Source organism: Mustelus asterias, chromosome 7 (assembly GCF_964213995.1).
Source record: "Mustelus asterias chromosome 7, sMusAst1.hap1.1, whole genome shotgun sequence".
Classification (NCBI taxonomy): Eukaryota; Metazoa; Chordata; class Chondrichthyes; order Carcharhiniformes; family Triakidae; genus Mustelus; species Mustelus asterias.
The window spans coordinates 85527323-85539850 of NC_135807.1; the positions used below are offsets into that span (position 1 = coordinate 85527323).

The 12528-nt window shown below is 45.2% G+C and overlaps 1 protein-coding gene across 2 annotated transcripts in view; it reads right to left on the bottom strand.

The window, feature by feature from the left end:
- The window catches only part of znf704 (zinc finger protein 704), a 204543-nt gene that overhangs the window by 26963 nt on the left and 165052 nt on the right, over nucleotides 1-12528 (bottom strand). For both annotated transcript variants that reach the window (XM_078216422.1, XM_078216421.1), the window contains exon 6: nucleotides 8904-9165. In XM_078216422.1, the coding sequence (XP_078072548.1) occupies nucleotides 8904-9165 (262 nt within the window). The remainder of the gene's footprint in view (nucleotides 1-8903; nucleotides 9166-12528) is intronic.

The following is a 12528-nucleotide window of genomic DNA, read 5'->3' on the forward strand; positions in this document are numbered from 1 at the left end:
TTTTTCCCGAAGGAAGAAGGTGGAAGAGAGAATGTCTGGGGTCCTTAATTACGCTGGCTACTTTGCCGAGGCAGTGGGAAGTGTAGACAGAGTCAATGGATGGGAGGCTGGTTTGCATGATGGATTGGGCTACATTCACCACCTTTTGTAGTTCCTTGCAGTCTTGGGCAGAGCAGGAGCCATACCAAGCTGTGATACAACCAGAAAGAATGCTTTCTATGGTGCATCTGTAAAAGTTGGTGAAAGTTATAGCTAACATGCCAAATTTCCTTAGTCTCCTGAGAAAGTAGAGGCCTTGGTGGGCTTTTTTAACTATAGCGTCAGCATGAGGGGACCAGGACAGGTTGGTGATCTGGACACCTAAAAACTTGAAGCTCTCAACCCTTTCTACTTTGCCCCCGCTGATGTAGACAGGGGCATGTTCTCCACTATGCTTCCTGAAGTCGATGACAATCTCCTTCGTTTTGTTGACATTGAGAGAGAGATTATTGTTGCTGCACCAATTCACCAGATTCTCTATCTCATTCCTGTACTGTGTCTCGTCATTGTTTGAGATCCGACCCACTACGATGGTGTCGTCAGCAAACTTGAAAATTGAGTTAGAGGGGAATTTGGCCACACAGTCATAGGTGTACAAGGAGTATAGTAGGGGGCTGAGAACACAGCCTTGTGGGGCACTAGTGTTGAGGATGATCGTGGAGGAGGTGTTATTGCCTATGCTTACTGATTGTGGTCTGCGAGTTAGGAAGTTCAGGATCCAGTCGCAGAGGGAGGTGCCGAGGCCCAGGCCACGGAATTTGGAGATGAGTTTTGTGGGAATAATAGTGTTGAAGGCTGATAGTCAATAAATAGGACTCTGACATAGGTGTCCTTGTTATCTTGGTGTTCCAGGGTTGAGTGCAGGGCCAGAGAGATGGTATCTGCTGTGGATTTGTTGCGGTGGTAGCCAAACTGTAGTGGATCCAGGTAGTCCGGGAGACTGGAGTTGATTCGTGCCATGACTAACCTTTTGAAGCACTTCATAATGATGGATGTCAGAGACACTGGCTGATAGTCATTAAGGCAATGGTGCCTTTCTGTGTTGTATATCCAAATTTTCTATATTCTATTTTCTTTCGCATCAATATTTCCATATTCCTTTAGCTCTTTTAATAATGCCCCTAACTAGCACGTCTTTCTGGAGGAAACCAGAGCACCCGGAGGAAACCCACGCAAACATGGGGAGAACATGCAAACTCTGCACAGACAGTGACCTGAGTCCGGAATCAAACCCGGGTCCCTGGTACTGAGGGGCAGCAGTGCTAACCACTGTGCCACCATGCCACTCTGTGACCCGACACCCTTTCTCTGATCTTTTTCCCAATCCTGCCTTCCAACCCGCCTCCGCGGGACTGAGAAGATTCTACCCATCACCTCCAGGTTGAAAGTTTCCCATATTTGTCCAGTATCTTAATATTTATTTATAATTCTGGTTATATCTATAGTTCTGGTCGCCTCATTACAGGAAGGATGTGGAAAAGATTGAAAGGTTGCAGAGGAGATTTACAAGGACGTTGCCTGGATTGAGTGCCATGCCTTATGAGGATAGGCTGAGGGATCGCGGTCTTTTCTCCTTGGAGAGACGTAGGATGAGAGGAGACCTAATAGAGGTTATAAGATGTTGAGAGGCATTGATCGGGTGGACTCTCAGAGGCTTTTTCCCAGGGTGGAAATGGCTGCTACAAGGGGACACAGGTTTAGGGTGCTGGGGGGTAGGTATAGGGGAGATGTTAGGGGAAAGTTTTTCACACAGAGGGTGGTGGGCGAGTGGAATCGGCTGCCGTCAGTGGTGGTGGAGGCAAACTCAATAGGGTCTTTTAAGAGACTCCTGGATGAGTACATGGGACTTAATAGGATGGAGGGTTATAGACAGGTAGGCCTAAAAGATAGGGATATGTTCGGCACAACTTGTGGGGCCAAAGGGCCTGTTTTGTGCTGTAGTTTTTCTATGTTTCTATAATTTATTGGACTGAAGCTCGTTGTTTCAAATTAAATATGTATCTCCTCAACTGTTCCCTCTCTTGTCCCATTTTCTCCAGAACCTAATGATATTACAAGTAACTGTTCCCAAGTGATCCCTTATCCTTGCATTACTTACTTGGCTCAGTTCATTGTCCAGAACTTGATCCAGTACTACTTTTCTTTTGTTGAACTAAAACATTCTGGAAACAATTTTCACTTTGGACACAGATAGAAAACTGGTGGTAATGGACCAGCCATGAAAGCCAATAGAAAGGACAACTGGGCAGTTTATACAATGGACTGTTAATCTTCAACAACCCGTTTTGCATCTGCAACACAATTCCAATCAAAGAGATTATATATCCTTTTCTAGTGCTCTAATGAATCATTGATTAACAAATTCATCCCCTTGTTTTTCTTTATTCTATCTTCTAGAGTATCTTGTAACCAGGAATGTTTAGCTTTCAAATTGCCTTAACCCAAGTCTCTCAATGTATTTATATTTTTCATAGTATTGCTATTTTTATTCACTCCCACGTCAGGAGTTTGAATTTTTAATTCCACACTATTGTGGCTATTTTTTTTTTAAGAAGAGGAAGAAATTGCACCAGGGTTACAGTGTGAAAAAGGTGCAAATCCGGAAAATGCTTGTGGGAATGAGAAATGAACAACTATTACTAACACATTCATACTAATGCTTTCCCTATAACTAATGAGCTTCTTAACATAATCCCTGCACTAGGAGAACAATTTACCAAAGATTGCGAAAAAGGCTAATTTTCACTTTAGCCCCTGGCTGCACTGGTAAATGCTTTAATGAAACGCTGCAAATTGATTCTGAGTCAGGGAAAATTACCCTTAACTGTGCTAAGGAGTAACTAATAATAGCAATTCACCAGTGAATAATTGAATGCAGCATCAATCACTCCAAGGATCCTGGAGATTGTCCAGAAGAAATTGCTTGATTTATAAAGGATACGAAGATGAGGCAAGAATAATGGAGGGCAGTAGCTGTGAGGAGAGGTTGGAGAAACTTGGTATGGTCTCCCTAGAAACTGATAGCCAAGTTCCGCACACATGAGGACGGCCTAAACCGGGATGTTGGATTTATGTCACATTATCAGTAACCCCCACAGCTTGCCTCCTGGACTTGCGGGCTGTCCCGTCTGGAGACAATACACATCTCTTTAACCTGTGCTTAATGCTCCCTCCACCCACATTGTCTGTATCTTTAAGATCTGGTTGGCTGTAGGGATTCGCATTCTAATCAGTATTCTGTAACTTGATTTTGTGTCTGTGCCCTGTTTGAGAGCACATTTCCACTCTATCTGACGAAGGAGCAGCGCTCCGAAAGCTAATGGTATTTGCTACCAAATAAACCTGTTGGACTTTAACCTGGTGTTGTTAAAACTCTTACTATGTTCACCCCAGTCCAACGCCGGCATCTCCACATCATGACTCTCTGGAATGACAGAGGTGAGGGCCGACCTGATAGAAGTCTACAAGATTGTAAGGGCCATGAACAGAGTGGACAGTCAGAAGCTTTTTCCCAGGGTGGAAGAGTCAATTACTAGGGGGCATATGTTTAAGGGGCAAGGTTTAAAAGAGATGTACGAGGCAAGTTTTTTTTACACAGAGGGTGGTGGGTGCCTGGAACTTGCAGCCGGGGTAGGTAGTGGAAGCAGATACGATAAGTGATTTTTAAAGGGTGCCTTGACAAATACATGAATTGGATGGGAATAGAGGGATATGGTCCCCAGAAGGGTAGGGGGTTTTAGTTCAGATGGGCAGCCTGGTCAATGCAGACTTGGAGGGCCGAAGGGCCTGTTCCTGTGCTGTAATTTTCTTTGTTCTAATATTGTAAAGTAGTAATCCAGAAAATATAGACATGGAAGGAATAGCTTTTAAAGACATCTATAAAAGATGCTGCACTGACACACAAATATCATGAAAGTTGTAGCAAGTATTAGTAGAGAATATAGCGTTACATCACTCTTTATTTGGCCACAACAGATTTTTGTAAAGGATATGGGATGCAACTGTCCTGGCCCGCTGCACTGCTCTGGTAACACAGCAGGCCAGGAAATACCGGAAGGAAATGGGAATCGCGACCGGCATCCATCCGATCACGACTTTCCTGGGGGTCATTTTTATCAGCCTTGCACCGGGAAACAGCATGAGGCTGATTACAAGATTGAAATCAACATTTGAATGTCATTAGCGAGCCCGGGACAGTATTGTCAGGGCTTGCTAATGTTTCAGAGATTGCCATCAGCGGGGATTGAAGCTGGGGACAAGTCGTGGTTGCCTTGCTAGTGGAGCAGAAGCCATTGAGGCCCCCCCCCCCAGGAGGTCAGGGTGCCCCTTGGGCAGTGACAGCCTGGCACCATGGTACTGCCCAGTGGGCAGTGCCAAGGAGGTGGGGCCTGAGAGGGGTGAGCCAATCGGTGGTGGTGGAACTGCTGTGCACTCTGCACAGCGATTGGTGGGGAAGGGGAGGCAATCAGGGCTGGCCATTAGGGGGCCGAGGAATCCATCGGGAGGCCGGCAATGGGGGGGCAGTGGCCCGCTTACTGCGCTGATGCTGGCCTCCGCCCATCTCTACTACTGGCGTAAAACTCCCAGTGGACTCTGGTGCACAGAGTGCCAGAAATTCTCCCATTTTCCCACCCTGGGCACTTTGGGTTATTTTGGAAAATTGCCCTCACGATTGCCAATTCAGTGAGTGTCCAATGCAGGCAGGTTCCCTTGTAAGCTTTTAAACAAGAAAAGATAATAAGTAATATTTATTAATCTTTACCTGGTCTGAGTAAAAATAATAAAAATATTCTTTCACATACACATGCACTCGAAGTTCACACACAAACAAAAAGGTTACAAATGGGAGGATAGATTAAGCAGTCCTTTTAGAGATCAATGGGTCTTGTAGATTAATGACTTGGTTGGTTTTATGCTGAGTTTGAGGGTGGTTCTGGATTCTGCATTGGTCTTAGGCTGAACTCATGGACGGTTCTGGATTCTGCATCGAGACGATATAAATATGTTGATGTATGATTTATCTCTGTTCTTATGGAGTCAGTAATTGCTGGGTTGATTCTTAAAACAGTCTGGAGTGGGTGGATGGTAGAACAGTATACAAGGCTCAAACTTGATGGAGAGAGTAAGAATCTTCCACTCAGGGCTCCTGCCTCTTTGACTCTTCTGCACCTGGATTTGTGGCCTGGAGAAAGTTCCTTGAACACATGAGAGTTTGGTTTGTTACACAATTCTCTCTCTTTGACTGACCAGTTATCCAAACCTGGTCATGGCGAGTGGATTCCAGGCCCACAATTTACATGATTCGATTATGGCTGAGTGAATTCCTTTCTCAGCCAGAGTTCATTGTCTGAGGTGATTACATCTAATGCGTAGTCCCCACCCAGGTGAATACACCAAGTGATCGTCTGTATGTTCTGTGAATTGGTTAAGAGAAGATCCAAATCACACTCGTACAAGGCGATTGTCTCTGCTGGGGTTTTCTAAAAGGATTGGCTCCATTTTAATGGCTTTGGAATGTGTAAGATACAGTCGTGCAAATATTCAGCCATTTCAGAAACTGCTGGTTCAAATTACTGGAAAACATTTTCAATCTTTTAAAACTCAATCAGCCAGTTCTCAGCCAGTAAATCTATCAAGTCATTTCCAGTAGAAAGCATGGCTTTAGAACACCTCCCTGCCAAGTCAAATTAAATGCTACTAGTACACTGCAACAGCTGTTCTCTATTCAAGGTCAAATATCTCATCACCTTTTGCTGAAGAGGCACAATTATAATTAAATCTCTTTTGGTGTTGGGGTCTGGCCCAAGGAAGGTTTTATTTCTGAAACCAGACGCCTCCTGGCCCTTTTCCCTTCTAAACCCCAGCTCAGTGTTGTCTCAGGGCTTTGGACTTTCTTTAACATCTGTTTGCAGCGTTTTGGAATTTTAATGCTAACAGACATACTCTTTTGAAGGTTCAGGCTCAGTGCAAACTCAAGTTCAATACTTGAGTTTTAAGGAGGTGGAATTACACAGCTTGTTGCGGGACATTATTCCTATCTCAAGATCTGTACTATGCAAATTTTTGTTATTGCATTGTTGCCCTGACTGTAAAGTTCTTAACCCCTTAATTGTTGTTTCCACAATTTATGGGTTTAATTGTTCAGGTTCTGGCACCTTGTTAAATCTTATCTCCAGGGTAACGAGAGAACCTATTTTTAAGCTCCTACGAGATATCTGGGTTCGGGTTCTCATCCCGCGCTGTCTCCAGTGGGTTCTGAAGCTAAAGTGCTGGGATCAGTTAGCTTTGAATTTAGAACCGGGCCATTTAATCCTTCAGTGGATAACTCCACACAGACTTCATTCTTACTTTCTGTGTGATTTTCATAAGTGCTGTTTGGCTTAGAGTGCATTACCTTCTCTTTTTCCTTTGAGAATCTGGTGAAATGGTGCATTGACAATAATCTCTCGCTCAATGTCAGTAAAACAAAGGAGATAGTCATCAACTTCAGGAAGTGTAATGGAGAACATGCCCCTATCCACATCAACAGTGATAAAAGTGGAAATGGTCAAGAGCTTCAAGTTTCTAGGTGTCCAGATTACCAACAACCTGTTGTAGACCCTCCATGCTGATGCTATAGTTAAGAAAGCCCACCAACGCCTCTACTTTCTCAGGAGACAGGAAATTTGGCATGTCCACTACGAATCTCACCAATCTTTACAAATGCACCATAGAAAGCATCCTTTCCAGATGTATCACAGCTTGGTATGGCCCTTGCTCTGACCAGGACCGCAAGAAACTACAAAGGGTTGTGAATGTAGCCCAGTCCATCACCAGCCTCCCATCCATTAACTCCGTCTACACTTTTGGTATTGTAAACCCCAAGAAAACCTGCTGGGAAGTTTTTTTAATAATACATCCAGGGGTCAGTTTGATTTTCCTTTTCCAATTTCTTGTTTGTCTATGGTCCACTCACTACGAACCCACTCACTGACACAGCCCCCAAGTTTCTGTTATGATTAGGTGAGGTGTGGGGGGGAGAAGGGGGGTTAGGGTGGCTCTCTCTTTTTCCACCCCTCATTTGACCGCAACAGTTTTTTTAACAAAAAGGGTATGCTTGTCAATTCAGTGAGTGATTAACTGTTTATGTGCTGTGATTGTATAAGAAACCACTGCAGTACTTTGCCTGTTTGTGGATCAATACAATGGAAGTCAATGCATGCCGACACCCTCTCAGGGCACGATATCTGGAGGAGGAGGAGGAAGAACGTAAAGGACACACACGGGTTCCCTGCATAGTTTCAGGCTGAGCTCGGGGGTCCTTCTGGATTTGGCATTGATACAATGTAAATATGTTGATGGATTATTGATTACAGTTCATATGGAATCAGAAGTTGCTGGATTTAATCCTAAATCACTGCCTGCAGCGGGTGGATGGTCAGGCAGCAGGCATGGCTCAAACTTGCAGACATGATGGAGGGAGGAAGAGGGTATATCAGGAAGCCCGACTGGAAAGGGACGGAGTTTATTACAGAATGTAAAATGAAACCACTACCTGCAAACACACTATCCCTGCCTGGGAATATAGTTCCACAGGCCGCGTCCTGGGCCTGCCTTATAAAAGGCTTGGATATCCAGCTGGGCATGTTACCAGGAGAATTCACGCTCAACAAGGCCCGCAGGGAGATCGATCAGTGATTTCCCCATGGACCTCGTGAGGTTATCACAGAGGGAGACAGAGAGCGAGAGAGGGGGAGAAAGAGAGAGAGAATGCACCACTCAGGGGTCCTGCCTATTCTGTGTCTCTTCTGCTTCTCTCTTTTGTGACCTGGATAAAAAATAGTTTCTTAAAGACAAAAGAAAGTTAATTGGCTTGTCACATGATCCTCTCTCTTTAACTGACCAGTTACTGGAACATGGTCATAGATAGTGTATACTAGGTCCATCGTTTACATGATCAAATAATGGCTCGGTGAATTCCTTTCACAGCCAGACCTCATCGACTGAGGTGATTACATCTAATACATTGTCCCTACCTGGGTGAATACACTAGATGATTGTGAATGGATTAGGAGATTATCCCATTCACACTCTTTCAAGGCATCTCTGCTGGGGTTTCTTGACAGGTTGGCTCCATTTTAATGGTCTTAGAATGTGTAGGATGCAGTCATGCAAATGTTCAGCTATCTTAGAAACTGCCATTTCAAGTCACTGGAATGCAATTTCAGTCTTTTAAAACTCAGTGGTTTTCAGTCAGTAAATCCATAAAGACATTTCTGATAGAAAGCAAGGCTTTATAACTCATTATACGTACAGCTATATGAAAGGGAATTAACAGCAGAAATATTCAGGATCAAATTATCTTAATTCTCGCTGCTCTTATGATTAAGGTAATAAACTTGAAAGGATACCACACATGGAACAAAGGGGAAGATCCTATCTCATTGAAATATTCATCCCATTACACGGGTTTCCTCCGGGTGCTCCGGTTTCCACCTACAGTCCAAATATGTGCAGATTAGGTGGATTAGCCATGCTAAATTGTTCTTTAGTGTTCCAAGATGTGTAGATTAGGGGAATTAGTGGAGCAAATGCATGTTGTTATGAGGATGGGACGGGGGTGGGCCTGGGTAAGATGTTTGGTCGGAGAGTCGGTGCAGACCTGGTGGGCCGAATGGCCTCCTTCTACACTGGAGGAATTCTATGATGATTCTATGAAATTGTGTGAACCACTGGCCTACATGCTCCAATTTCTAAATGTACACCTGCTGTGCTCAATTTTTACTTGGCACCATTAAATCATACCTCTATCCTGTTAACCACAAGTTTTCCACATGATTAATCCCTGAAATCCCAGCCATCTGAATTAAGGCGCATATTGTTACCTGATAAGCGTGGTCAGTATGAATGAGGTAGAGGCACGTTGGTGCCGACCGACTCAGAGGAGTGGTAGGTTTGGTCTCAGTTCTTGTGACGGTGGCTTCAGGTCGTCCTGTATCCAAGCTGGAGAGCGTAGGTGGTGAGGCCACAGATGGCGACACTGGAGAAAGGCTGCCCAAACCCTCGGCGACGGAATCAGTGTTCAGTTTAATCTCTTGGTAGTAGAAGTCTTCTTCACCATCACTGCAATCTGAATCTAGGCTACGGCTGTAAGGATAAAATAAATAGACATTTGGTATCCAGTGATGATCCGAGACCAAGCTTAATATAAACATCACAGATCGCTGTGCACACTCCCTTATTAATGTCACATAAGTTGTGCACTGCAACAGGGCGGCACGGTGGGACAGTGGTTAGCGCTGTTGCCTCATAGCACCAGGGACCTGGGATCAATTCTGTGCAAATCAAGTTACCTGGGTTGGCAGTGCCAGGCCATGTCCCTGACCACCCGGGGGCTGCAATGGCCTCTGAGGCCCCCCCGCGTGGTCACCACATCCAGCCTCTGTTTTGAAGACCAATAGCGATTCCCATTGGCTTTGCTTTGCACCGGCGGGTGGCTGAATGCCATGAACTGGGTGAATATTGCTAAAACCTGAAACTGCATAATTAAATAGTGAGTTAAATATGCTAATCTGGTTCAGGTCCTCACTGGGCGAGAACCAGATTCCATCATCGGCTGGGGAGAATCCTAAAAAGGGTTCTTCCCCATTGCAAATCACATTATGCACCACCCCCCCCCCCCCCCTCCCCACCCCTTTGCGAGATTTTCTGGCCAAATTGAGATTTGTGCCAGGCCACAGAATCGCCCCCATATTTCTCTCCACTGTTGAAATATTTCCTAAACTCAGCACAAAGGGGGATAAACAAGAGAGGATTCTGTGCTGTTTTTGAGGGGCAGGATCAGGAAATCCCACGGGATTTTTTATGTCCTTAAAGAACATGAAAGAATTTGTCAAGCAGTGGATGGAATTTTAAGAGATTCTTTCTAAGTGTCCAGCTAGTCTGAAAGTGGGAGTGTTCCAGATCCGTTTTTTTGGGCAAGTTTTCACACCCAACTTTATGCACTCTGTCTCTAAAAAGATGGGTTAGTCAGTTTCTAGCCAGAGAGGTAGTGGGTGGGGCTTAAGTCGCCAGACAGCCTGTAGTGGGAGGTAGTGCGCATGTGCAGACCTCTGATGTCGCACACGCGCATTAACAGTAGCAGGTCTCTGACAGACAAAGAGAGAGCTGTCAGGCCCCTGCTACTGCAGGCAACCTCAACCACCCCCCCCCCCCCCCCCCCCCGCCTCCCATCTCCACGATCGCGGGGGCCCGCAGCCCGGGATGCAATCCATGCCACACTGACAGATCGCAGCCCCTCCTCCCTCCCCCACCAATCGCCTGCAGAGTGGCAGCAGGCCACTCTGGCACTGCCCAGAGGGCAGCCCCACCTTACACTCGGCTCCCCCAGCAATGCCAATATGACTGTTCCCTGTTCATGTGGAGCAAGTGTTTTCCTTGCTGGAGAGAACCTCTCCCAGCAAGGCCATAAAGGCAAGCGAGCCCGGACGATTGAGCGCCTGGCTCATTAAACACATTAAAATTTATTCAAATATTAATTTCAATAAATTAACCAGCTTCTCGCCCATTTCTGGCAAGAGGCTGACCGCGCCGGGAATCCGGGTGTCATAAAATCGCGACAGGTCCGAAAACTGGCGCCATTCGTGTTAGCCGCTTTCCGTCTGATTTTACGACATTTGTGTGGAAGCTTTGTTTTGCAAATGTTATATTCCTGATGTCTTTATCGCTTTCCCCCATGGCATCGTCATCACTGAACCCCCCCTACTATCAACAGCCAAGGATTACCTTTGACCAGAAACTCAACCCTCTCTCCAACTATGTAATGCATCACATGTTTATCCTTCCTCAACTCAGAAGAGTCAGTTAGACGTAAAAACATTAATTCATTTCTCTCTCCACAGGTGCTGCCAGACATGCAGCATTCATCCATTTTCTGTTCTTATTTCAGATTTCCAGCACCTGCAGTATTTTGATCTGATTTTAGATGGTTGTGGTTGTTGGAGGTCAATCATCTCGGTTCCAGAGCAACACGACAATAGTTTCTCAGGGTAATGTTCTAGGCCCCACTATCTTCAGCTACTTCATCAATGACCTTCCCTCCATCATAAAGTTGGAATCCCGACTCCGCAGATACTGAAGCAGTCAATGTCCATATGAAGCAAGACCAGGACTACATTCAAGCAAGTTAGGGGTGTGATGGAATACTCTCAATTTGCCTGGATGAGTGCAGCATCAACACTCAAGAAACTTGACACCCTCCAGGACAAAGCTGCCGACAAAATTGGCACCTCATCCACCACCTTCACCATCCATACACTCCACCACCGCCGTACAATGGCAGCAGTGCGTACCATCTACAAGATACACTGCAGCAAGTCATCAAGGCTCCTCCGACAGCACTTTCCAAACCCGGGACCTCTACCACCTAGTTAGGACAAGTGGATGCATGAAAGCACCTCCATCAACATACTGCCGATGTTCCTATACCACACGTACTGCAGCAGTTCAAATCAGTTCACCACCATCTTCTCAAAGGCAGTTTGGGAGGAGCAATAAAATGCTGGCCTAGCCAGCAATGCCCACATCCTGCGAAAGAATAAAAAAAAAGTGTGTCTAGGACCGTAATTATTGCAATTCAATCTTCTACAAGGCTTTTTATCATTTTCACAAAACATACTCTGGAGATGAGAGATTGGGAGGGCAGGTTAATTGCTCCAATATCAGCTCCTGTTTATTTACAAATTTTATATATACTCGTACCATTTTTCTAGTAGGTTTACTATGGTAGAATGGAGACCTTGTGGCACAGTGGCAGCGTCCCTGTCTCTGGACCAGAAGCTCTGGCTGCAAGTCCAATGCCAGGACTTGTTGGCCACCGAAGGAACAATCATAACATGGTTCAACAGACTAATAATCAGCTCGGGAATCCTTCTATTAACCAAGGCGGAAAAAGTGTGTGCGTGTGAAGATGTGCTAAAGGAAATGGTGGAGAAGCAGGGCTGTATGGAGATTGGGGAGCCTTTCAATTGAAACCCTGGGGCCCACAAAGCAGAAACTACCCCGTCCCCCCACTTACTCCCGTTTGTTTAGTAGTGGTTTATTTAGTCTCTAACGGATGGGTGCGTTTTACAAAAACTGTATTACTGCATCCGAAAAATGCTTGACAAAAGACGTTTTCAAAAGTCCTACCCATTATCCCCGCAAGTTAGAGAAGAATTCCCCCTTCCCACCACAGTCACGACTGGCTGAGGCAGCTGCCTCCTTGCTGAACAAGAACAATCTCTGTGTCTCAGTTTGATGCATTAAAAATACATTTATCTACAGTGGAGTAATTATCTTCACCTCCACATTTGAGTCAAGACAGTGATTAAGTTAATACAAACATCAAAAAAAAACTGACAGGTAGTCAATGGAAATTAGTTGCAGGCCGCAGTCCAGAGCTGTCCTTAAAGTTTCTGAATCGTTTTAAAAATTGAAAATATTTCAGAACAGGAAAGGTTGAAGAGCTTC